Source organism: Littorina saxatilis, linkage group LG4, assembly GCF_037325665.1.
Source record: "Littorina saxatilis isolate snail1 linkage group LG4, US_GU_Lsax_2.0, whole genome shotgun sequence".
In the NCBI taxonomy this organism is placed as follows: domain Eukaryota; kingdom Metazoa; phylum Mollusca; class Gastropoda; order Littorinimorpha; family Littorinidae; genus Littorina; species Littorina saxatilis.
The window spans coordinates 11,860,588-11,886,950 of NC_090248.1; the positions used below are offsets into that span (position 1 = coordinate 11,860,588).

General features: G+C 42.5%; 1 protein-coding gene across 1 annotated transcript; it reads right to left on the reverse strand.

Annotated features, from left to right (window-relative positions):
* Positions 1-26: 26 nt before the first annotated feature.
* Positions 27-26,348, reverse strand: LOC138963962 (uncharacterized). Its single transcript, XM_070335823.1, has 7 exons — positions 21,225-26,348; positions 20,477-20,664; positions 19,705-19,866; positions 17,221-17,383; positions 15,206-16,757; positions 11,975-12,070; positions 27-11,694 (listed from the first exon to the last, which is right to left on the reverse strand). The coding sequence occupies exons 1-7, from the start codon at positions 26,346-26,348 to the stop codon at positions 7,718-7,720; spliced, it is 11,262 nt and encodes a 3,753-aa protein (XP_070191924.1). The 3' UTR covers positions 27-7,717.
* Positions 26,349-26,363: the final 15 nt, after the last annotated feature.

The following is a 26,363-nucleotide window of genomic DNA, read 5'->3' on the forward strand; positions in this document are numbered from 1 at the left end:
ACCATCAACAAAAACAAAACAAGTAATAACACTGAAGACAGTATTTATTTCTCATAAACGCGCCGACTTCTTGAGTCATGCAAGTTTTCAAAAACCAGAAAATGACATTGTAAAGCACAGGTTTTCTGTTTCTCACAACATAAAGTGTGTGGTCTACAACAGAGCGCAGGGTAAGTTGACACCCCTCACAAGAGATTTTTTTGTTCACAGAGCGCACACACACACACAAACATTCCCACAAACCTTGTAGAGCTACAGTCCTGTGCCAGTCTTTGGAAACACTACTGCATTTAACTTTTGTCAAGAAGTCTTCTGTTGTTGCAACCGAAACTTTGAAACCATATAGATAGAGCATCTTACCTTGTAGTTCTTTTCTTCACTTTCACAACAGTCTTAGTGCAAAAGTACATAGCAATTTGCATCTCTCTCTTTGCATTCATAAACAATCTTTCTCACAGACACAGAAACCTACAGGCGAATAATGATGACAAATCCATGTGAGTTTGAATGCAACAAACTACTTTTTTTCTTTATTTCTTTATTTGGTGTTTAACGTCGTTTAATTTCAACCACGAAGGTTATATCGCGACGGGGAAAGGGGGGGAGATGGGATAGAGCCACTTGTTAATTGTTTCTTGTTCACAAAAGCACTAATCAAAAAATTGCTCCAGGGGCTTGCAACGTAGTACAATATATTATTACCTTACTGGGAGAATGCAAGTTTCCAGTACAAAGGACTTAACATTTCTTACATACTGCTTGACTAAAATCTTTACAAACATTGACTATATTCTATACAAGAAACACTTAACAAGGGTAAAAGGAGAAACAGAATCCGTTAGTCGCCTCTTACAACATGCTGGGGAGCATCCGGTAAATTCTTCCCCCTAACCCGCGGGGGTGCAACAAACTACATTATTTTCCCTTCACAATGTAAGCACTATGTAAACAATACCTTGTCATGACGCTCAACTAGCCAATAGGACACTGTTAAAACCATTTGATCACTCACAGTCACACACACGTACAGACACATGCATGCATATGCACACACAGAGTGTGGGAGAAACAGTACACACTTTAAACGCAACACAAAAGAAGATTGTACACTTATTTAGATGTCAAACAAAAAACAAAACAAAATCCTTGTTTCTTCACACAAATAAATAATGGTTACATCCTTTACCAAGAACTTCACTCTGTTTCCATAAGAGAACACACAGGTAAATGAACTTTGATCTTGCAAACACATATTCCTACAGGGTAACAAAAAGCGATCAAAGGAAAAGAACACATGATCCACCGGATTGTAAGGACCAGGATAACACATCAAAACATCACCATTGCAATCAAATCTAAGTGTGAAACTGACAAGATTAAGTCACATGATAAAAGGGTATTCTAGGCAACACTGACACCAGAGATAACTGACCACCTTAAATGACAACTCCAGTGAACTAATAATTAATAACCATTTAGATCAAAAACTTTGAGATAAACTGTAGTTTTACAGTTGCTTGACTAACGCCAGAAGGACAATACACTTCAGGATTATAGCAGCTGCCATAGGAACTGCCCTTTTTGAAATTTACAGCTATGTAATCTTTTATCACATCCGCAGCCGATTTTAAAAAAATGCTTCTGTTCAGATGTAATGGCTCTATTACTATTATTAAGATGCCACAGTAACTCTGACTGATTTTTGCTGTTCACCTTAACCAATCAGTATTAATTAAAATTGTAATGTTCTGGCATTTGCACAACGGAGGACAGTAATCAGCTCGGAAGACAACTGTTCTTCAATGATGTTGAAATGGGTTTCTTTGATCAGGGGTAGAATTAGCCACTGCAATAAACATCTTTCAGAAAACATGCATTGCCAGTATATTGCTTGTGTAATATGGAACCACACCAACACCTGAAACAAAGCTTGGGTTGCATGCATAAATACAGAGGTTCAAGGTATCTGTTTAACTGTCTCTCAAAAACAGACGGCATTGCAAGATATCTTTCACAAAGACGCATAAAAATAACTAATTAGAACTGTGTAACTTTTTCACAAAATTGCATCATAAAAAGTCTTGGGTAGAAAAGTGGATTGTTGCTTGAAGTTCAATAAGTTGCAATTAAGCAAGTCAACTTGCGACTAGATATGCCCTTGAAAAGGTAACTCTATGTCAACAATAAAACTAAAAACAACAACTAAAAAACACTTCAGCATGACAAGTAGAACCCCCCCCCCCCCCACAAAAAAACCTTCAACTATCAACAGAATAGAAATTCAGAGCAAATTTTGGTCCTTTTTTCTGGTGTAAGGTTGCTACTTTTGCAATACATGTATTAAAACTAGTTTAAATCTAGCATTCAAAGATGACAGGTCCCACGCCTCCACACTAAAACATGTGTATTTGCATTTCAGTTACTCAAGTGATAGAACTGTGGCATAAAACCGCTTTATCCCATTTGAGAATGCACACTATGCAACAAAACAAAAAGTTAACTTGTAAGTTAAGTTTGTTTGTTTGTTTATTTGTTGCTTAACGTCCAGCCGACTACGCAGAGCCATATCAGGACGAGGAAGGGGGGGATGAAGGGGGACACTTGTCAAGCGATTCCTGTTTACAAATGCACTAACCCATTACTTGTGTCCCAGCAGGCTTTAGTAAAACTAAATTAATACCTACTGGAAGATTACCAGTTTCCAGTATGTTAAAATAGGCTTAACCTATCTACTGCTGGACTTACATCAGAACACTAACAGATTAAACTATACATGAATCGCGAGACAAGCGGCAAGAGAAGAGATTTTTGGAAAAAATACAGGTGAATGAGCAAGAAGGCAGAAAAAAAGAAAAGAATTCATGAAGAAAAGAGAGCATGACAGGAAAGAGGAACCAAAAATCTACCTAACAGCAAACTAGAAAGCTCCTGCGGTTCCAAAAACAGGAGGGGCCTTTAATTTCATAACCGCAATGCCCCACTGCGGGATGTAAGTTAAGTCAGTCACCTCAAATAATATTAGGGGCAAAATTAGGAAAATGGTATGAAATTTAACCCAAGGTAAAAATTCATGACATAACAGCAAGGCAATAGGGACAAAGTATAACACAGCTTAAAAAACCCACTAACACACCTGGAAATGAGCCAAACAAAAGAAGATTTGAAAACAAAGCAAGACAAATAAGCAAACACAATCTGTGATGAAAATGAAACTGAATGTGGTTTTAAAGTGCCCAATGGGACTGGGTATCACAAACTCTTTGTGAGTGGCATCACGGCATAGCATCACCGCTGTTTTGGTTACAGGTGCAAAAACTAACATGGGAGTATGAATCGTTCTAACATAATTAATTAAATTATACTCAACTGCCTCTAACATCTTTAATGACTGTGTGACAACAATTCATTGACAATATGTACCCTGTCACTTTATGAACATTAATGTTCTTTCAACAAGCAAACACACACGCGCGACACAAACTTGTGATGTACACACCCCCCCCCCCCCCCCCAATGTTAATGTTAACGTATAGTGTGTGTGTGTTTGAGTGCCTGTGTGTGTGTTTTCAAGTACAGCTTGTACAACTTTGGCTGTGATGACTTTTCATGGGTTAAAATGTTTTGGGAACATGTTCCAAGCTCGCACACACACCGACACACACAAAACAAACTTGATATGCACCATCACTTGATACACAACCTCAACTTGAGTCACATTACTACAAAGCGACCTTCCGCATAAACCCGACCACGGTGCTATTTTGCTATCCAAAAGTACTTCACCCCTTTCTCACCAAATCGCTTCCAGCACAAGATGACAAAAACAACAAGCAAACTTTCACTGTGCACTGTACAGTTTCAAAATGTACAGTTTCAAAATGTACATTTGTTCAAAAATACAGTTTGAATGATAGGGAGAATATTTCTGAAGAACATGACAACATTTTGCTTTCAAGATTAATATAACACATGTTCATTACATTATCACAAAAAGCTTAAAAATAAGAGCGGAAAGTCCTTTCAAACTGGAAAACAAATGTGTACACATTCTCAATGTAAAATGTACAGAACTGAGTATTCATTCCTCGCTTTCACTTTGCAAAGGAGCATTCAGCAGTCGGGCTATCCTTTGGAAACTTGGTCTGTGCCATTAAAAGCGTACTTTAAATCTTAGCAGTGAAGTAGATTTCTTATACTCATAACAGACAACAATTAAGATTGTATCACCTGCAATCAGGCAAAAACGAGACCAGTTGGATCAAATCACATTTAGAAACTGCATTAAGTTATCAGCCATTGTTTCATCACCCCTTTTATTATCTTATCAGCTTGTGCAATATGCTGATTCTGCATATTATCATAATGCAAAATAAGTAATTAATCATAAGAATTTGGCCAAATGAAGTTGCACATTCTTTTGAAATGTACCAGTAAGTGTGCCAATTTAACCGCTGAGGTTCTGAAAAAAAGTCAAATTCATATTGTTTCCTTTGCTTATGAAATGACATTGACACTTTCAGAAAAAAATAACAAAAGCAACAGTTCTTTCCAATTTTCTGCCTCGATCTTTACATTAAGTCTGGAAACATGAGATTTGTAAAGCACAGGAGAAGAAAAAACCCATCTTAATGCAATTCCCAATTGTTACCTCTTTGACATGAATCAAAAGTTTTCTTTCGTGTTCCAGTGTACACATGTATGATGTCCTAACAACAACAAGATCTTTTACAATCTCCTGCAACCATTTACATTGGGTTATTTACAGTTCAACAGTCCACAATACAAATCCTTTCTGGTCTCTCCTCCTTTAACCAGCTCCCCCTTTTTTCACCTGATAATTGACAAAATCATTACAGATATGTAAATGCCATACTGGGGATCACAGCTGAGCGCCTAAAAAAACTTTTACAGCGTCGCACATAAGCATGAACACAATCTTCTTCCACACTTTCTCCACACATACACATGCTCATTTTCATCTCAGATAGTAGGTACATTGTATTCACAGGGGTGGACAGCTCGGACTGAACACAAAAACACACGGTAGAAGAAATAACACACAGGTATACCACATTTGTGAGATTTGGACCACCTTCAACGGTTTGGTTTGACAAAAATGAACACAAATACTGATTGTGCAACGCAGACTTTGTGTATTCTACCTAAACAAAATTAATCATCACATTTTGTACAATGCTGAATGGTAAGCCTCCTGCAACCCTTGACTCAGAAAGCTGATGAAAAATTATAGTACATTGTATCAGCTTTTCTTTCTTTTGCCCTTTCTCTTTTTCCTTTTAGGCTTTCACATTCAATATGGGGGGGGGGAAGTATCAATGATGCACAGTGTCAGAAAAGTACATGTCAACACGTCAGGGAAATGATCAATGCTCACATCCAAAGCAGCATGACTACGATCAGACAATCCATTTATGATGCAAAAGCTATCAGGTGAAGTTTTCATCAGGAAAAACATATAGGCACTGCTGAAAAAGCTCAGCCTAATGGCATGAGCGCGCAATGAACATTGGTGATAGAATCTGATATCCAGCCTTAAGTTTTTATCAAGAAAAAATATAGGCACTGCTTAAAAGACTCAACCTCGTGGCATAAGAGTGCAATACAAATTGGTGATAGAACTTAACAAATTTCCTGTTGCATCTGACATCCAGCTGTACTCATGTGTTGCAAGCAAGATTGACAGTCAGTTTCATATTAGTACTAATCACTGGAAACAACCAAACAAAAACTTTGCAGAGTCACAAATACACAATCAAATCATTAAAACACAACCAGGTGCACTTAAAAGTTTTATGAGGGAAAATACATATTTGGTGCTGATCTTAACGCGATTACCATGATACAACTGTATACTCTCTTCAATCTTCAGAAGAGATTTTGAAGAGAGGGACAATTCAGTCCAATCTCAGTGCATGTTTTAGACTATGACTCCAATGCTATGGTGTCTATGCTGTAAATTCCACAAAAAAAGCAGGCTCTTTTTACACTGCCAGAAGAACAGAATACATAGATATGTTTGCACACTTCAGAACCAACCAACCATTCAACCCAAAAAACACCAAAAGCAAAAACTGCATCAAACAAAAGTCTGTTTCAGCCCACAGGCAAACATGCGTAGTAAATGGATTTCAAATGACAAGAAATTTGTTTTTGATTTCACAATCAATGTCATGAATAATTTTGTCACAACAGCAAGCATGCAAAACAAATGTCATTTTTGTGTGTGAATTTTTTGCTTGTTCGAACACAGCATTTTTATGAACATTTGGGCATCACTTGCTATCTGTGAACACAGAAGTTCATGAAATTCACAGAAGCGTTTGAATATCTTCTTCAGTCTTTTCCAACAGCGTTAACACTCCAATACAGCAAATTTAAAACGATACATGAGTACACACTTGCCACATCATGCTGATGAACTGATAAAGGCACACAATCCCTTTCCTCCTTGTAGTTCACTGTCGGGGCCTGCAATGGACGCACTCTTCGAGATCACGGATATCAATGATATAGTGGCTGTGATTTGCCTCGTCAAAGAGTAAGTGTTTGTCACAACACACAGTCATAGACCTTGCTCTCTTCAATCTTTCAGTCAAAATAAAATACCATAAAACCACGAACAAAGCTTTTAACAGACCTGTTTACCCAAAACCCGAGGCAAGAGTACTTTCCCAAAAAGTTGAGTTTATTTTTCAAAAAGTTGGTGTACTTTGCAAGCAAAGCCATATGGGCTAGGGAAAATGTACGCGTGGGTGCAAACGTGTTTGTGTAAGAATAGCATGTCTTGTGAACACCTTCAGAATTTAACTCCTTCCAATACAACAGGGATAAAACAATTTTATTTACCTGTCAGTTTATAGCATTATAACCAGTGTCTTCCAAACAGACTGATAATGAAAAGATGAAGTCCGTGAAATAACATCTGCGGTTGACAGTGGCAAGTTCATTTTTACAATAATCTCAGAAAACCTTACTTCAGCACGGACTACAGCCTTTTCTTCTGGCAGGATTTGCTTTGCGGGACTGAACTTCATAATTCCTTGGCAGCTTTCAGCGGATTTCTTTGCAGCAACCTTGTCCAGGTGAGTTTTGGAAATGCAGTGTCGTTCGATGTCATATTTCCCAGCATGGGCAACGGAGAAATCTGATTTACAATACTTGCAGTGTGCATGACTTTTTCCCATAGTAGACTCCACAATTCCTGGCTCTTTCTTATATTTCTCCAAGAAAATCTGCTGCTTCTGCTGTTTAGACTTGGTACAGTCATCCGAAACTGACACATTTTACCGCTTCATTTTGCCACGATTGTCCAGACGATTGCACGTGCCAACAACTGAACAAGGTTTCCACAGCTGAAGACTCGCTGTCATGGTTATCTCCCTTCGACCGAAACCGGTATCAGTTGTACCATCCCGTAATCAGCACATCAACACCGGAAAACGTATTCTAGACTTTGTCTTATGCGTATTTTGTGCGTGTGTCGTGTATTTGCGTACCGATAATAATTTGGCGTACAAAATACGCCCAAATCATACTGGTAAACAGGTCTGTTTTAAGCTATAGCAGATCAGATAAAATTCACATAAAATTCAATCTGAACAATAATCAAACATCATGGATAAATATAGTAATAATCTCTGAAGATGTATTCTGGTACTAGTGGTAGGGGCAAAGATCTTTCTTTTGACTTCCATCGCTAAATATTTTCACTGCTGAAATCCGCATAGCAAGTTTCCCTGACCCCTGAATAGGGATCACTGTGACGTTGAGGACGCGAAGGTCTTGGGAATGGACCGTTGAAACCCCTGGGCCTGGTCTCAGAAAGGCGCTGACGAGGACCCATTTGGTAAAGGTTGTGAGGAGATGGAAACTGAACCAGCGCTTCTCCACTACCCCTTCTCATGGGAGCAGCACCACAAAAGCGTCCCCTTACAGGGCTGTTCCTGTAGATTACAGGTGGAGCTTGCAGACGCTTGAGATCATATCTAGGTGGGCCGTGAGATCTGGAAAACTGGTGACCAGGAGGATTTTTGAAGATAAATCTGTTAGAGCTCTGAGGCATGCGCACTTGCGGTCTGAGTGGGCAAATACGACTAGGAGGTTGTCCACGGAGATTCCTGTGATAAGGTCTGCCTATGCCTGGATTCAAGAATGCAGTGTGAGGACTAGGAGCATCGCCTGTTGCATTAACAAGAGCTGCTGGGGCTTGCTGATTCCTCATGGAAGAGCTCTGTTGCTGGCTCTTAACATCTGTGATGGGTCCACTTGCTGGCTCTTGGCTTCTGACAGCTGGCTGTACATTCAAAGCATCCCTCATTTCTGAATTGCCATGAGGTGTTGTACTATGTGAAGACACCAATGTTGAAATGTGCATGGGATGGCCGTCTCTTTTTGTCTTATTTAGAGAGACATTAGTTGGAATCAGGCTCCCCAGTCTTCTGACAGCTGGCTGTGGGTTTAAAGGATTCCTCACTTCTGCATTGGCAGGCTGCACTGTCCTATTTGAAGACACCACTGCTGAAATCTGCATGGGATAGCTGTCACTTTCCACCTCACATGGAGAGATAACAGTTGGAATCCTAGTCTCAGGGGCCGATTTTGACTGTGCAGTTTCAATGACAAGATGGCAGTCACTGCTTGCTGGCTTTCTGTCCGCAGAACCTTTTAGAGGTGCTGCTAGTGTGCGAACATGATCAGGACTATCAGTAAGCGTGTGTGATGCTTCCCTCTCATTCTGAGCCTTATCAAAACTGGTACTTTCAGCTGCAGCTTCAGTGAAAACCTGCATATCCTTGTGGTTGTCTGAAATCTGGTCGTTAGTGAAAGATATGGAACAGTTGTATTCAAAACTGGTATCACTGGTACTGGAGAGGGAATAGTTCACCAGGCCTGCACTTAATGGTGTGTGGCACAGGACGACAACCCTGCTATCTGTCTCCTGTACTGGACTTTCTCGAATAACTCTTTGATCACTTCCGTCTTGTTTGAGATTCAATGCAGCTGGGCGGGTCCAAGATCTTTGCTCTGCTGTCTCAAGCACAGCTTCCTGGTTCTCTTTCTGTATATCAGAATTCAATGTCGCCGAGTGGGTAAGTGCAGTTTGTGTGTTTGTGTCTTGCCATTCTTTAGCCTCTTGTCCCACAAGGGAATCACAGTGGTCCGGATTCAATGCTGTTGGCAAAGTACCTTGTTCCGCGCCTTTGCGCGTCAGTTGCTCTTGCATTTGTTTTGCTTCTTGTACAACACATAAATCATCACGGTCATGATTTAATACTGCAGGCTCAGACACAGTACTTTGCTCTACAGCCTCGTGTGTCAGTGGTTCTTGCATTTCCTTTGCCTCCTGCTGAATGGCCAAGTCTACTTCCCCTTGACTAACATTCAATACTGCAGGGCTGGTCAGGTCAGTTTGTTCTGTTGCTTTCTGTGGCGAATCCCCCTGCAGTGGCTCTGCCTCATGTGTGTTTTGAAAGTCTTTCTCCTCTCGCTCTGAACTGTACATATCATCCTCTGGCAGAACACTATGTGAAGTTGCCTCCTGGGTTTGATTTGTATCAGGGTCAACTTCAACATGTCCTTTCTTGTGTTCAGTGTGATTAGCAGTTTCGCTCGTGATATCATTTTGTTCAGTTGCTTCTTTCACTTGTCCAGCTTTTTGGATAGTAACAAGCGAGTCTTCCTTCTTTTGTTCTTGACCTGGTAAAACAATTTGTTTAGCTGACTCAGACACTTGTTCTGCGCCATGGATAGTCTCTCTGTCTACTTGTTCAGAATTCAAGTTTGCTTGGTTGGAATGTGCAATTTGTTCAGTTGGCTCTTGCGTTTGATCAGCCTCATTCTCTCGTTCAAAGTTCAGTGGCGCTGGGCTGAGACGGACCGTTTCCTCGCTTGGCCCTTTTGCAGAATCTACATCAGCAGTTTCTCCCGCTTTACATCCATCCTCTGTGGGATTCAACAAGCTCTGTGAGGAGCTCTGTTTCTGACGGGAATGCTTCCTTGGCGATATGGCTTCTAAAACAGACTCAATTGATCTAGACACCAATGGTGTACCACTCTTCCCTTGGGACAGCTTCTCAGAGGATCCATGGAGTCCAGCAGCGGAAAGGTCTTCGCTACTGGTGCCCAGCATTTCTCTGAATGATGGCAAAATGATTGGCTTTGATACTGGAGGTTGAGAGGTCCCTGCTTTTACAGGTGCACATTCCTCTACTTCTGTATCTTCTCGGTTACTTTCATCAGATCCTCCCGATCCCATAATCATGACATCGTTGAACAACTCCTCGTTCAGAGCGTCCCACTGATGGCTAAGAGAATTGTCCATTGAGGAGCAGAAAGGTGGGTTCTGCGATATGGCTTCTAAAACACACTCAATTGATCTAGACACCAATGGTGCACCACTCTTCCCTTTGGACAGCTTCTCAGGGGATCCATGGAGTCCAGCAGCGGAAAGGTCTTCGCTACTGGTGCCCAGCATTTCTCTGAATGATGGAAAAATGATTGGCTTTGATACTGGAGGTTGAGAGGTCCCTGCTTTTACAGGAGCACATTCCTCTGCTTCTGTATCTTCTCGGTTACTTTCATCAGATCCTCCCGATCCCATAATCATGACATCGTTGAACAACTCCTCGTTCAGAGCGTCCTGTTGATGGCTAAGAGAATTGTCCATTGAGGAGCAGAAAGGTGGGTTCTGCATAGGGTCCAGCGTGGCGGTCTCTCTTGACTCTTCATGCTCAGACTCCGGGTTTTCTCTTGCACCGCCATCTGTCCCGATACCCTCTGCCTTTTTACTCATGCTCTCAACAACTTCCGGGGTAATATCCATGTCACTGACTGTACCGCATGGATCATCTTCAGAGGCATGTGTGTTTTTGTCCTGAACCAGCTCTCCTGTGTCTGGACAAAGCTTGCCTGTAAGTTCTAGGCGCAGACAAGTGGTTTCTTTGGAATCATCTCCTGAAGTAGATTTCTCACTCTCTGTTTTGGCATTCCTGACCAAAGTGGAGCCTGGTGTGTCAGAAGCTACCTCCTGCTCATCAATGATGATATCAATGGCCTTGCTGAATACCTTCCCTGATGCATCGCTTCCAATGTCGTCAGATTCACTGCTTCTGACAGACGTGGTCAATGGCACAGTGGACAGTCCTCTCTCTTCTTCTAGCTCCAACACAACTTTGACAGATTTCTCTTCACCTGCAGCAGAAGCCTCAGATGCAGTGTGGCCAGAAAGTGCAGCCTCAGCCTCCTGATCAGAAAGAATCTGTTTCTCTGACCCATCTGTGACCTTTTCCACTCTGGCCTGTTTTTGCCGCTTTTCGGTTGCCCTTTTACCTTCCAAGTTGTCAACCTCTGCAGCCATGTTAATACGCTCTTCACTGTCATTCTTCTCGGTGTGACCCAATTCATCCATGTCGGCCACTACGGATCTGAAGGGGTGCCTGGGGTCCTTGGGCAGACTCCTCCCTTCAGGCATGACTGGCTCCAGCGGTATCTCCTTCACCACCTTGATGCAGGAAAAGAACCGTTTCTTCTCTTTGAGGGTGAGGGCCTTGGCTTGCTCAGACTTCCCTCCAGGCACGAAGGATGGTCGATCGGGGTCCAGTCGGGGGTCAGGCCCATCCTTGTCAATATGTAAGACGTGCCGTTCGTCTGCCAGTGATGGATTGGGCTGGTAATCTGAAAACCAGATGCAAATGTTAAAAATCATAAATCTGTTTCAGAAATAACTGCAAAAATCTCTCCACTTTTTTGTAAGGATAAATTATGCCACATTGCAAAATCAGCTGTCAACTAAAATGTCAAAAAAAGATTTGAACTTAACGTTGAGCTTTCGCTTTTATGCCTTCTCGCTACAATGCAGAAAGAGAAAATAAAGTAGAGTACTTAATCGGGACAGACAGACAAACACAACCACACTGGTGAATCAAATACAACAACCAGGAAACACTGTATGTACCCGGAATTCGCTCTACCAAGGTGATGGGAACGGGTCTTCCCGGCCAGTAATGCAGTACCCATGGTGCTTTGGAGATTTCACGCTTCTTCTTCCTTCCTGAAAAACACAGAAGACACGAACCATTCCTTCTGTATTCATGATCCACAGACAGACAGACATAAGCAAGTTCATGGATAAATAAAATACATGTATATGGAAGATAATCAAACTCAGACTGCCTTCAGCTAGTTCTGTCACACCTAAAATATTAATGAGAGAATTCTTCAGTTACTTAAATAAGAACTTACCCGAGATAAATACAGCAATATAAATAACCACAGTTTTAATGTAAAGTGTAAAATGAAGAAGTAATCGAAACTTCATGCACTTGATCTGTTTAAGGGCAGGTGGGCCAGTGCACTGGTTTTTTTTAATTTAAATGTTTGAATGTTATTTTATGAAAGAAATGAATAAACAATGACAAATGAAAGTCACTTTTTGTATTTTGGGTTGCTGGTTTTTGTTTTACGCAACAAAAACAGTCAAATGCATATAAAAGTGGAGTACAGGGGGGATATGATATTTCAGCAGATACGATTGTCACACTTCTAATTATTGTTATATTTTATCTTTCTGGGTATGCTCTAGGGGATTACTAAGCATATTTTGATTATTATATTTATATTTGGAGTTAGGGACATTTCTTTGTTACAACCGTCAAACTTTAGGGTAACCCCTGCAAAATTATTTTTTGAAATAATCTGGTTATGACTGTAATACATTGGCAACAAAATCCTTTCGTAATCCTGCAGAATGTTATATTCTGCACAAACTGCACAAAACATTATTATTCTAGCTAAATTACAGCCAGAGAAATCGCAACACCCAAGATGCAACTGCCGCAAAAATGGCTGACATGAGAAAAACGACGTTGAAGATAGAACTATTCAAATATTGTCTTCATTGACACATACATATGACACTTTTGACAAAAACACAGACACACATATGGTCAGGAATCTGTCAAGGTGTCCAAATGCAAAAATCCTGTTCTGGATACTTTTATCACTTTGTCTTTCTTTTCTTTATTTGGTGTTTAACGTCGTTTTCAACCATTCAAGGTTATATCGCGACGGGGAAAGGCGGGGGATGGGATAGAGCCACTTGTTGATTGTTTCTTGTTCACAAAAGCACTAATAAAAAAATTGCTCCAGGGGCTTGCAACGTAGTACAATATATTACCTTACTGGGAGAATGCAAGTTTCCAGTACAAAGAACTTAACATTTCTTACATACTGCTTGACAAAAATCTGTTAAGAGCATACAGGGCAGAGAGAGAGAGAAAAAAAGAGAGAGAGAGAGAGAGAGAGAGAGAGAGAGAGAGAGAGAGAGAGAGAGAGAGAGAGAGAGAGAGAGAGAGAGAGAGAGAGAGAGAGGGAGAGAGAGGGAGAGAGAAGAGAGAGAGAGATGAGAGAGAGAGGGGGGAGGAAGAGAGAGAGAGGGAGAGAGAGAGAGAGAGAGAGAGAGAGAGAGAGAGAGAGAGAGAGAGAGAGAAGGGCCACTTAGAAATAAGGGTTAAATGAAAAATTGTCAGATTTTTTAGGAATGAAATGTAATCTTTAATCAGTAACATACTAACAAATGAAACCAATCTGTTAAGAGCATACAGGGCAGAGAGAGAGAGAAAAAGAGAGAGAGAGAGAGAGAGAGAGAGAGAGAGAGAGAGAGAGAGAGAGAGAGAGAGAGAGAGAGAGAGAGAGAGAGAGAGAGAGAGAGAGAGAGAGAAGGGCCACTTAGAAATAAGGGTTAAATGAAAAATTGTCAGATTTTTTAGGAATGAAATGTAGTCTTTAATCAGTAACATACTAACAAATGAAACCAATCCAACAGTGCACTGTCTACTTTCGGTTCCCCAGGGCATCTCTCGCGCTTCCTCTTCGCACTCGTCTCACCACTATAAAACTTCTGCTTTAATTGTTCACCATTTTTCACAATAGCGCATACTGTTGACTGTGCAACCTTGTACTTCTTTGCAATTTCCGTCTGTGTACCTTGTTTTCTTTCAATGTCTTTCAAGAGATCAATTTTTCGCTTCAGGGTAAGCACAGTGCATGGCTGGCTTTTGCTCGCCATTTTGGTAAAGGGAGATTACTCTCGAACATTATCACTACAGCCGGACTTTAGCTTCCCCGGGACTTGAAAATAGTATCACTACAAGCGGACTATCACTATATCCGGACTGAAAAAATATCACTACAACCGGACTAAGCTAACAAAGAACATGAACAACTGGGACTGGGACCCAGAAATTCTATTACTACAGCCGGACTATCACTATATGGGTCTATCACTATAGCCGGACTTCACTGTATTGAGGCAGGAGCAACTTTTTTCAAGTGTTGCTTTACTACAGATCAACTCTACATTCAGCAATCAAGCCATTGGATAGTGAAACAGTTGCCTAATGCTGAACCTAAGAAAATGACAGCACCGTAAAATTATGTTATGGTGTAAATGTAACATACAATCATTTGTGCTTTATCTGCAAATATTTGATAAACCGAATACTTGACTGGAAAATCAAATGCTGCAATTGAAGGACAGGAGTACCGAGATGTTTATTCATGTAAAATTAAGGAGGTTTAAAAAAGTCTAAAAATTGTAACACTTTTTAGACTCCTTGACAGATTCTTGGCGCTTCATTTTAGGTATGTTATGGAACCGTTATCTGCCAAAATATCAAAAGAAGGTTTTTGAACAATTTGATCAATTTTGCACCGGCCCACCTGCCCTTAAGTGACTAACTGTACGCAAAACGTGTCAATGCTTTGCCAGAGAAATAGCTGTGTGTATGCGTGAGAGAGAGAGAGAGAGAGAGAGAGAGAGAGAGAGAGAGAGAGAGAGAGAGGGAGGGAGGGAGGGAGGGAGGGAGAGAGAGAGAGAGAGAGAGGGAGGGAGGGAGAGAGAGGGAGAAAGATGAGAGAGAGAGAGGGAGAGAGGGAGAGGGAGAGAGAGAGAGAGAGAGAGAGAGAGAGAGAGAGGAGAGAAAGAGGGAGTGAGAGAGGGAGAAAGAGAGAGAGAGAGGGGGAGAGAGAGAAGGAGAGAGAAGAGAGAGAAAGATGAGAGAGAGAGGGGGAGAGGGAGAGAGAGAGAGGGAGAGAGGGAGAGAGAGAAAAGAGAGAAGAGAGAGAGAGAGAGAGAGAGAGAGAGAGAGAGAGAGAGAGAGAGACCAAAATCAAAAAGAATGCTTACTGGGAGCAGGTGCAGCACTGGACTGGGGTACTTGAGGCTTATCCTGTGCCAGAGATGGTTTGGTTGCAGCATCAGAGGAGGTCTGGCCTGCTTTCTGGGCAATGAGAACCTTCAGCTGATGTACCAGCTTCTCCATGCTTTGGGTAGCGTTCTTTATTGCCACTGGTTGCTCAGATGTGACAGTACTGGACGACTGGCCAGTTTTTGTTGGAGCAGACTGACCCGGAATGGAGGCTGTAGTCACAGTTAGCTGTGAAGGTGGGGCTGGACCAGAATTCAGGGAGAGCAACCTTGGGTGGGAAGCAACGGTCTTCGTCAAGTTTGTAATCATATATGATGTTGCAGAAGAAAAAACTGAGTCAACGAGAGGCTGGTAGCTCTGTTTGACAGCAGCAGTGCGTTTAGCAGTGTTGATAATCTTCAGCACAGTGTTGGGTCCATATTCTGCATCTTTGTCAGCCGCTATCCTTGGTTGTGGCTCGCCAACAGTCTTCAACTTCACTGCATCCTCTTCCAGTGAGGCTGTTCCCTTCCTCAACTTGAGACTGGCCAAAGAACAGGAAGGTAGCTCAGTGATGCTGCCAGCTTTAGGACTACGGTCTGAAGGGGAGACAGACATCCTTCCAGCGCGCTTCAAAATTACCAGTCGGCCAGTTCTTGAGTCCTGGTACACCCTGCTGCTCATGTTATCATTCGCTTTCATGCTGCTGTCTGAGTCAGTGCATGATAAAGGTGGGGTTGTGGGCCCAACACAGCCATGTTGCACTGATAACCTTGGGTCTCTCAAGCCAGGGCTGCACACAGTGAGACCACGGCTTCTGGTGTTTTCCAGGTCTAGACCTGGGCTTGGTTCTGGGGGAGTGTGAGGTCCACAGCTTCTCTGCCGAGAGCCCCAGCAGTTCTGCCTGGAACCCGGCTGTAAGCAACGTAGCACGTCAGGACTCAAGTAAACGGGACAGGGTTCTGGGGGTGTCTGAGGACCTCTGGGTAGCATGTGCTTCAGCTGGGTACTGGCTGCAGACCAGTGTCTTGAACGACCTTGCTGACTACGGGACTTAGCCTCAAAAGTGTTCGATTCATCGAGACCTGGCTCGCTTGAACTTCTCTGGTGTCTTCTACCAACCTGTGAATGATCACTTAAGGGCAGCCTCTGCTGACCAGATTCCTCAACTAGCTTGCTCTTAAGCCTGCTGTGCCTTTTTAAGACAATCTTCCTTCTGTGTTCAGAAGAATGGTCGCTATCCGGGAACAAGGCCTGCACAACAGACAGCTGTGAAATAGATTTTCTCCCAAACTCCTCATCTACAGATTGAGAAGACACAACCCTTCTGGTATCTGAGGCAGTGCGCACACTATCACTTGACAAACTTTCTCCTGGCTCATTACTTGTGTGACTGCAAGTCTCAGCATGGAGGTGTTTTGAGGGGGACATGCTGCCAAAGCTGGGCAGAGGTGAACCTCGAACTTCATCACCGATGAATGATGATGCAAACAGGGGATTTCCAGACTTCACGCGCAGATCTTCAATCAGGTTGCGTTCCATGCCTCCTTCCTGAAATCAAGCAACAAGTACATTTTAGTTTGCTGGAGTCACATATTGAAAAACTTATTTCAACCAAGCCAAACTAACTAAACACTGTGGAAACTAAAACTGAAATCGTAATAAAATCATTTTCAAATCTGTTCAAGGAATGCAAAATAAAAACTGCTTCAAGTGAAAACAGGAAGCAAAACATGCAATCACTGTCTACTCCAAACTTGGCCAACAATCAACGTCAAAATGAATTACTTGCTCTATCACAAATAAAAACAATAATACAAAGCCTCAGAAGTTTGGGGCAAAAGGGCATGAATCAAGAAAGCTTACCTTAATTTGACCACAAACTTTTAAAGACAAATTTCAGCACACACACAAAATCACCAAGTATAATAAGTTTCAGTTAGGTTGATCAACGTACAAGCATCCAACCTTCATGCTGAACAAATTCAAGTTAATTAGAAAGATCTGTACTAACTGGACATGGCTCTTCCGTCTCTCCGAGAACTTTATCCAGCGTGTCAGCCAACATGGAGCGTTCTTTGTTGTCTTCCTCCTCCTCATTTTCAGGTTCTTCTTCAGCATCTGACGCTGGCTTCTTCATCACATTCCGCCCTTCAATCTCAGCCAGCAGTTGGAACCTGCAAGACGAAAAACTTGAAAAAAAGCCTTTGTTAAGAACAGTTTAACATTTGCCTTGACTAGCATTATGCACCTGCAAAATGAAAACCTGGACAAAATGGCCGAGTGGGTGGCCAAGTGGTAACGCACTTGCGCTCGGAAGCGAGTTCGACCCTGGGTCAGGGCGTTAGCAATTTTCTCCCCCCTTTCCTAACCTAGGTGGTGGGTTCAAGTGCTAGTCTTTCGGATGAGACGAAAAACCGAGGTCCCTTCGTGTACACTACATTGGGGTGTGCACGTTAATGATCCCACGATTGACAAAAGGGTCTTTCCTGGCAAAATTGTATAGGCATAGATAAAAAATGTCCACCAAAATACCCGTGTGACTTGGAATAATAGGCCGTGAAAAGTAGGATATGCGCCGAAATGGCTGCGATCTGCTGGTCGATGTGAATGCGTGATGTATTGTGTAAAAATTTCCATCTCACACGGCATAAATAGATCCCTGCGCCTTGAGTCCGAGTCTGGAGATACGCCGCGATATAAGACTTCATATAACATAAATTTAATTGTTTAAAATGCTCTATGTGAAGAGAAAAATGGCTTCTCTGTTTTCTCGTTTAGATGGCTGTATGCAATGTCTTAAAACTGGGGACATGTCCCCCTCCCACCCCACTTTTAATTTTTTTGTTTGTTATAGATCAAAATCTACGTAATCTGGCTTTTTTCCCCCCACAAAATAAGTGATGCATTACAATCAAACCATGTTTTCATCCATGGAATAGTTTCCATCCAGGGAATAATGACTGGTAAAGATGCCTGAGGTATTTGAGAATATAAAAACTGTTATGAATTTTGAGGCTTTTAATTTTTTTGCTCAGACATTTCTTTTTTTCCCTCGGACACTTCATGCTCAAACCTCCGATATTTGCGGATTTGAGGACCATTCCCCAGACCTGTTTACCCCCATAAGTGTTTTGGAGTAATGCTCAGCCCCAAAAATAGTAATCCTGGCACAAAAATAGTAATCATCCAGCATTCGTCGCCAATTACAACGCACATGACAACTGTGTCTGCGAAACGCAATCATGCACATATATCCATCATTCACAAACAAAACACATCAGTCAGTTTTTGTAGTCATCATAATTTCAAAGAAGATCACATCAAAAGCACATGCATCACTGATTCTTTTTCTTTTGCTCGTAGTAGGCCTTTTTCAGTGTGTCAAGCGCTTCTCTACTGTACTTGCGCTTGCCGAATGAGTGAGGGCGAGACTTCACCGCTAGAAGGCTCTCCAGCGTCTCACCAGACAGACATGATCTCTGGTCAGTCCTGTGCTTTTTCACCCCATTTTGCCATTGAAAAAAAACAATGCCAAATTAATAAAAAAACAAGAAGAGCAAACGCTCGATCGAGTCACTTTCGCAGTTCTGAATATTATATGAGGCATCAGATGGACAGGAAGAAATTGCTATTCACAACACAATACAGATGTAAATAATTTGATGTAAAGAATAATCCTATAAAGTTTGAATCAAATCCGATGAATAGTTTCAGAGATATGATATTTCAATTTTTTTCCTTCAAGACATACCTGTGACCTTGAAAAAGGTCAAAGGTCACCAAAGCAGACGTCAAAGTGTAGAGGTCACTGGGAGTCACGTTCACATAAAATTTGAGCCCGGTCACTTTTATAGTTTCCGAGAAAAGCCCAACGTTAAGTTGTGTGTTGCCGAACAGAAAAGGGTAGTTATCTCCCTTGTTTTTCTGATAACGTTCGTAAAAGGCTACAGATGTAAATACTTTGATGTAAAGAATAATCCTACAAAGTTTCAATCACATCCGATGAACTTTGTCAAAGATATAAAATGTCTAATTTTTCCTTTGACGCTGACCTGTGACCTTGAAAAAGGTCAAAGGTCAACGAAACCATCGTTAAAGTGTAGAGGTCATTGGAGGTCACGACTAAACAAAATATGAGCCCGATCGCTTTGATAGTTTCCGAGAAAAGTCCAACGTTAAGGTGGTGTCTACGGACGGCCGGCCGGACGGCCGGCCGGACAGACTAACACTGACCGATTACATAGAGTCACTTTTTCTCAAGTGACTCAAAAATAATAAAAACATTTTTACCATTTTTTTTATTTATGAAAATCGTAGTCTTGACACGGATAGCGGAATGGCGTATTTTTTGCAGAAAATCGTAATAAATTACGCCAAAATTGTAAAGGTAAACAGGTCTGATTCCCATGCCTGTCTCTACAGCCAATTTTAATTGTCTCTGTTGCTACTGCCTCTTCATATATTCTGATCAAACAGGGGCAGATATGATACTTACTCATCCAAGGTAGGTATTCTCGAGCGCCTGAAGCAGTAGCCAGCAAATCGCTTTCCCTTGTAGCAACGGTCCTTGAACAGGGCAGCCGGTTTCTTTCTCTCCTCGCTCAGTCTGTTGTGGAACGTCATGGATGTCTTGTCTGTCAGGAGCTCGCCCAGTTCTCTGCAATGTGGAAAACCAGGTTGGCCATGTTTCAGCAGACAAGCAGAAAGTGAGGGGTTGAAAACAACAGTGAAACAAATGACAAAAGTACACATAAAACACAGTAGAAGTAGAACAAGAAAGGCAGGCAGACTGAAGAGTTGCAATAGTAACTCCGATAACATTGCTTAATTCACAAAAACCTCATAAGGTTAACTTAAGTTCTAATAACTTAATTTCTCAGTTGTATTGCATTGTTTAAGTAAAGATCCACCATATCTTATTCAGTCATCTAGCCAGCCCTGACATTATGTTTTGTGAGCTAACATGTGATAATGACAATGAGATTTCCAATCAGACCCAAATGATTTTTAACCAGAAATCCAGAAAATACTAAAACTTCTGCCAGAATAGCAATTACGGTAACAATAACAACAAAGATGTGCTTGTAATAAAGTGTATTTCAAATAAAGTTAACTTCCTACCAAAGACGTGGAAAGACAGAAATAAACAAAGGAAAGAGAGGAACAAGGAAAGGAGGGACGACAGAAAGAAAGAAAGAATGAAAGAACAGCAATGACATAACTAAGATTAGGCAACACAGAAACAAGGTCACATAACAAAGTCTCACTTGTATGCCAGTTCAAAGTCTGCAATGGGCTTGTCCTCCTCCCATCGCCTGTTCCACCTGTCCCAGGTTTTCCCTCTCCTCCGCTGGTCACGCTCGTTCCCCCTGGTCTGACGATCTCCGTAAGGCTGGTACTGGCGACGGTGCCGGTCTTCAGTCACCTGACCTCTGTCACGGCCTCTGGCAGGTAGCTGCAAATTGATGACACTAATTACAAGCTTAAAAGTTAAATCCTAGATTCTAAAGTAAGGTATCTAAAGTCGGGGTAACACCCGGGAGCATGCCCTTAATGATTTTACCATGAGGGCGTAAAACAAAACTTATCATCTAATGTAAGCAATCAAACATGTGCAAGTGGTGTTACTTCTTCTTCTTCTGGGTTAATGGACTGCAACTCCCACATACACGGATATTTTTAGCATGAGTGGGTTACGCATTTAGGCTGGCTTCTTATCCACTGGGCCATTGTGCCAGCAAGTGGTGTTTGAGACAAACAATATTCAAGATTTTACAAAGGTTTGAGTAAATAAACAAAGAAAATAGAAATGAGCAGCAGTTTTGTTTTTAGATGTGCACAAGGACCCCAGTTCTCATAAGATTAACAATAAACAGCATCTCAACAATACAGAAATGCAAATCAAGGCAGCTCTCTCAAACACTCATTGTTACGATGACTCTCTGTCCTTGAAATACACTGTGATAAATCACACTTATGTAAAAAAAACACACACAAAAACCAGAAAACACTAACCATTTTCTCTTCTCTGCCATAATCTTCTCTTCTGGATGGACTGTTGGCTCTGGACATGGTTGAAGAAGCACTGGGTGACCTCGACCTTCCTCTTCTTCCATCAGGAGACCTTGACCTTTGTTTCTTGAAGGATGGTGACTTTGACCGCAGTTTTGTTCTTGATCTTGCACCAATGGGTTGTTCGCTCGGAGACCTGGACCTTTGTCCAGGTGTTTTAGACCTGACTCTCTTCAAAGCATGTGGAGACCGTGAACCTCGCCTGCTTCGTACACTGGGTGACCTTGACCTGTTTCTCCTTCGTGGAGACCTGCTGCCACCTCCTTGTCTACACATGCTTGGTGACCTTGACCTCTGTGACGAGCCTCTGCCTGCCTGTCTTTTTCTTAGCTCCAAGTCAATTTTTTTGTTGCTTTCGTGAACCTTTACCATTGTGTGGGCAAAGAATGAATAGAAGTTGGGTGCAATGTGGGGTCTGCTCTTCTGACAAGTTTTGCTGCTTGGAGCTTTGGTGCCCTTAGATGAATCCAACATGCTCTCAGATAAATCAACAGTGTCTTCTTTGGGGGCTTCACGTTTCCCAGTCAAAGGGTGGCCTGGATTTGCAGTCTTCACTGTCTTTTCCTCTGCACTTTTCAGAGTCAAAAGTTGGCCTGAACTTGCAGACATCCGTGCCTTTTCCTTGGCAAATTTGGACTCCAAGTTCAAATGATGAAAGATTACATCACTTACAGAGAGATTTGCACTTGTGTCAGAATAACCACATTCATCCAGCACAGCAAAGTCATTTGCTGTTCCAGTGTCAAATGACTTCTCATGCTTCTTGTGATCCGACAACTTTGATAGGATTGCAGGACCGAATCTCTTCTCTTGACCCAAGCACGATGGGGTTGCAGGTCCATATCTCTTCACATCAGACAGGTGCGTTCCGTATCTCTTCTCTTGAGACAAGTACATTGGGTTTGCAGGTTTGTATCTCTGCTCTTGACACAAGTATGGCAGGGTTGCAGGTCCATGTCTCTTCTCATCATGATCAGTGGTAGTTGCCCCGTCTGTACTTTTGTGGTTCCCTTCTTCTTCATCCGCATGAAATCCATGCAATGTGCTCGTGATAAGTTTTTGGTCCTGTGGAAGTTTTGGCAGGCTGTTCTTGTTGAGCATCTCATCATCCTTGGTTTCATGCGTACTCATCAGCTGATTCCACTCACACAGATCTACCATTAATTCAATGTTACCTTCATTAGAGGTCGTTTCGGCCACATGTTCAGGAGTCTTTTCTCCTGACTTAGTATCCCCTGCCTTATCAAAGACCCTGTCTCCTTCATGGCCCTTCACTGGTTCAACAGGATTTTCTTGCAAAGCTTCTTCAGCAAGTTCAAAGTTCTGTTGGGAATGCAGTTCAGGTGTCCCCATAGAATGTTCACCACTGAGCTGTGCATGCTCTGTTAGCTGCTCTATGTTTCTAGGTGACATTTGTGGAAGCTCAGATGCAGCCAGCCCATGCGAATGTTTGGTACCCTTACTGGCTTTCAAAGCTGCATTTTTCTGAGACTGAGAAAAATCTAATCTGAAAGTTTCTGATTTTGCAGGAGATTCATCTGCAACTTGTGTTTCACATTTTCCAGCGGCATCTACAGTTTCTACAGGAACACATGAAACCTGGAAGGATGAGGCTTCAAGCTCCGCAGAAAGTGCTGTGGACTGGATGGGTTGTGCCACTCCAGCATCTTCCGTACAAGTCATCACTTGTCTTTTCCTGGTGTCTCTAGAGGGAACCGATGGTGAGCTGTGTGTTTGAGGGTGTGTCAAAGACCACGGCTCAGGGCCAGTGAACACTGCAGAACTTGCTGTTTGCTCATTTGTGAGGCTCAGGGTGACTGACTGAATGGCCTGTTGCATGAGTGCAATATGCTGGGTCAAATGTGGAGCGTTCATCATTGGAGATGTGGAAAGATCTTGCCAATCATTACTTTGCTGTGGCAGAACAGTGCTACTGCTGTCACTGTTTGCTGAATAATATGAAATCGGGGACAATCCCTTTCCTGGCAACTCCTGAGTCACACTGATGGGGTTCTTCCTGCTCTCTGAAACCATACGTATGGGTGTAAACAATGTGGGAATCTTGGGTACACCACCACTACTGCCCACTGCCAGCGCTTCACTGTTATTGACTGAAACAGCATCTGTATGGGCTTTCTGATCTGGATGAACTGGTCTGACTTTCTCTGGTAAAGTTTGTTCCAATAATTTTGAAGATGAGACGTTAGGTAAAGGGTGTGAAAATGTAGGTCTTTTGGTTTCAGGCTCTCTATTTTTGGAATCAGTGGTAACTCCAGATGATGACTTCCTACTGGTGCCAACAGCACCACTGTTGGAGGGTTTGTTTCTTTTGGGAATGCGAGGCAAACTGAGCTTTGATGGCTCTGCTGTGGTTTTGCTGGAGCAGGAACTGCCGCTCAGCATGGTCATTTCCTGCAGCACGTCATCCCAGCTGTGACTATGTTGAAGAATCGGCCGTTTAGCCTGGCCAAGTGAGGAGGATTTTGCTGATGCCTTCGTCTTTCCTTTCACCACTGCTATCCTGTGCTTCTTCTGTGAGGAGGGATGCACCTTAGAAAGCTTTGCTGGGCCAACAGGCTTTACTTGTTTAGAATGCCTTGATGCAGAGTTACTTGAACTTGTTGAAGTGTCCTTCTTTTTGAATGGCAACTGATGCTTTGCTTTTGCAGGTGATGTTTGCTGTCTTTGACTGTCACTACCAAGTTGTTTAGAATCTGCATGCTTTGTACCTCCCGAAAGATCTGCTTCGGGGTCAGTGGTGATAATAGCATTTGCAGTATGAGGATTTTGACCCTCCAATGGCTGGCTTCGCCCCAGAGGACTGTCATCAGATTTGTCACCCAATGATCTGGAGTCTGATGCTCTTGAAGAAATAGCACTGCTCTTGGACTTTTCACTGGCTTTAGCTGAAGTTTTCTTCCCTTTATCTTCATGTTTCCTAGCATGAGTAGTCAGAGCAGCCCCTTTTGAGCATGGTACTGTTAGGTTTTTCACATTTTTGATCTTGCAACTCCCTTGTGAGTCAAACTGCAACCCTGTCTTTGACAAGTGATGGACCGTCACTGAGCAGGGTTTTAACAGATGCGCATGAACGTTCTGAAATCTTTGGAGAGCTTTAACTTGATATTTGGTAAACACAGTCTTTGGAGATTCTTTCTTTGAGTGAAACTCCCCACTAGCTGGTTTTATGCTTTTAGGATGGCTGTAAGCTGTTCCACTGAGTATTTTTTCTTCACAGAATGGAGCAACCTTTGAGTCTGAATGTCCTGATTCCGACACACCTGCAGACTTTGTCTTTTTCACTGCCTTCTTTCCATGAGAAACTGATTTTCCCTTGGTGCTACTGGAGAAACCAGCTTCACAGTATCCAGTTGTTCCTGAGTCTTCAGGCTTCATAACAACTTGGGTCACCATTTTAGGCAGCGGGTCTCCTAAATGTACCTGACCGGTGGACACAGGGCCATTTGCAACTTCTTGTTTTTTCTGGTTTGTCGTTCCCACACACCCTGCTTCAATCTGTGTGGGGCTGTTGCCTCCAGACAAGAGTTGATCAATCTGTTCTACTAGAGTATCACTGTCAAACAAGTCTTGATCCCCTACCAGCACTCCAGGGCAGGAGATGTCTGATAGTTCACCTGCATCAAGATCACTAGAAGCAAGAGCAGGACACCCTCTTCCTGACTCTGAGTTATCTGCAAGGTTAGCTTTAAGCATCATCATGACCTGAACATTTGTGAGTTCACTGCCTTGCCAATGATGATTGCCTGGCATGGTGTTGAACTGGGACAATTCTTCCTTTTCACCTATTCGGTCAAGTTTGCCATGGATGGACTTCTTGCTTTTGATTCTTTGCTCTACAACTGTCATCCTAGGTGAGGTCTGTTTTTTCAGTTTGAAAGCCTTGCAGCTAAAATGTGTCTTCTTTGGTTTTCTGATAATTTTGAGCTTCTTTCTCTTTTGTTTTGCCTGTTCTTCAGCACTGCTGCTATCATGTGCAACAAAGTCTGAACAATAGGGATCCATCACAACCTTGAACTTTCGTGTGCTGCCCGCTTTCCTTTTTAGCTTGACAGGTCTCACACGTTTGAAGGATTTGAAAGGCTGGTCCGCTGCACCAGAGGCAGTGAAAGATGGCTGGTGATCTGGCTCTGACAAAATGTTGGGTTCACATTTGCATGAGGTCGGAAGTGGTATAGGTGACAACTCCATGGGCATATCAACGTCAGTCTCTGCCTGGTGCGCATCAGAAGAACTTTGCTGGGTGTGGAAGCCACTGAAGTGATAAGACCGATTCTCCTCAAGTTTTACAGGTTTCATGATGACAGGCTTGCAGTCAAGACCACATGCTCTAAGCTCAAACTCAAGTTCAGGATCATTTGAAGCAGGCCAGTAATGTGTGTGTTCAAGGACAGAATGCCTTTCTGGTTCAGTCCCTACTTCACATTCTTGCTCCTCCTTGACCTGGGCTCCAGTTCCACATGAAGCAGAAAGGTGCAGACAGTCAGAATGGTCTTCCATCGAGCTGTCTTCATTGTCACCCATCTGTGTGTTCTCCGCCTTGCAGCCCATGAGCTTGGACACAGCCTCCTCTATCATCCTCTCCTTGGCAACAGCCTTCAGGCGCCTCACCAGCTCCAGAACATCCAGAGGAATCGAAGGATCGTGCTGCAGTTCTGGCTCGTACAGCGATTCGCCAGTCTCAGAGGAAGATCTATTCTCCTGTGAAGTTATACTCAGGGATCCAAGCAAAGGGGAACCAATTTGTTGTGGTTTGCTCATTTCATGGTCAAGTAAATGATGATGACATGATGAATGCGTTTCAGTTTGAGCAAAGACATTGGTTTCAGAGTCTTGTTGGTCGTCCAACTCAGAATGAAGATGATGATGATAACAGTTTTGTTCAGAAGACGACCAGATGCGTTGTTCTTGTGTTAGCATTAACTCTGGATGATGATGATGATGATGATGCGTATCCTCCAATATACCTGGAGCAGGTTGTGCATGGTGTGGATGGGCAGACTGGGAACTATCACAGTGCGCATGACTATTGTTGGAAAATGGAAGCATGCATGAATAATGTGA

Bases quoted from the DNA above. Each gene is read 5' to 3' on its own strand.
- LOC138963962 (XM_070335823.1), bottom strand. From the start codon at position 26,348: ATGCTTCCATTTTCCAACAATAGTCATGCGCACTGTGATAGTTCCCAG. The intron at 20,665-21,224 runs GTTAGTGTTTTC...ATCAATTTGCAG, and splicing joins ATGGCAGAGAAGAGAAAATG to CTACCTGCCAGAGGCCGTGA. The intron at 19,867-20,476 runs GTGAGACTTTGT...TCCACATTGCAG, and splicing joins GACTTTGAACTGGCATACAA to AGAACTGGGCGAGCTCCTGA.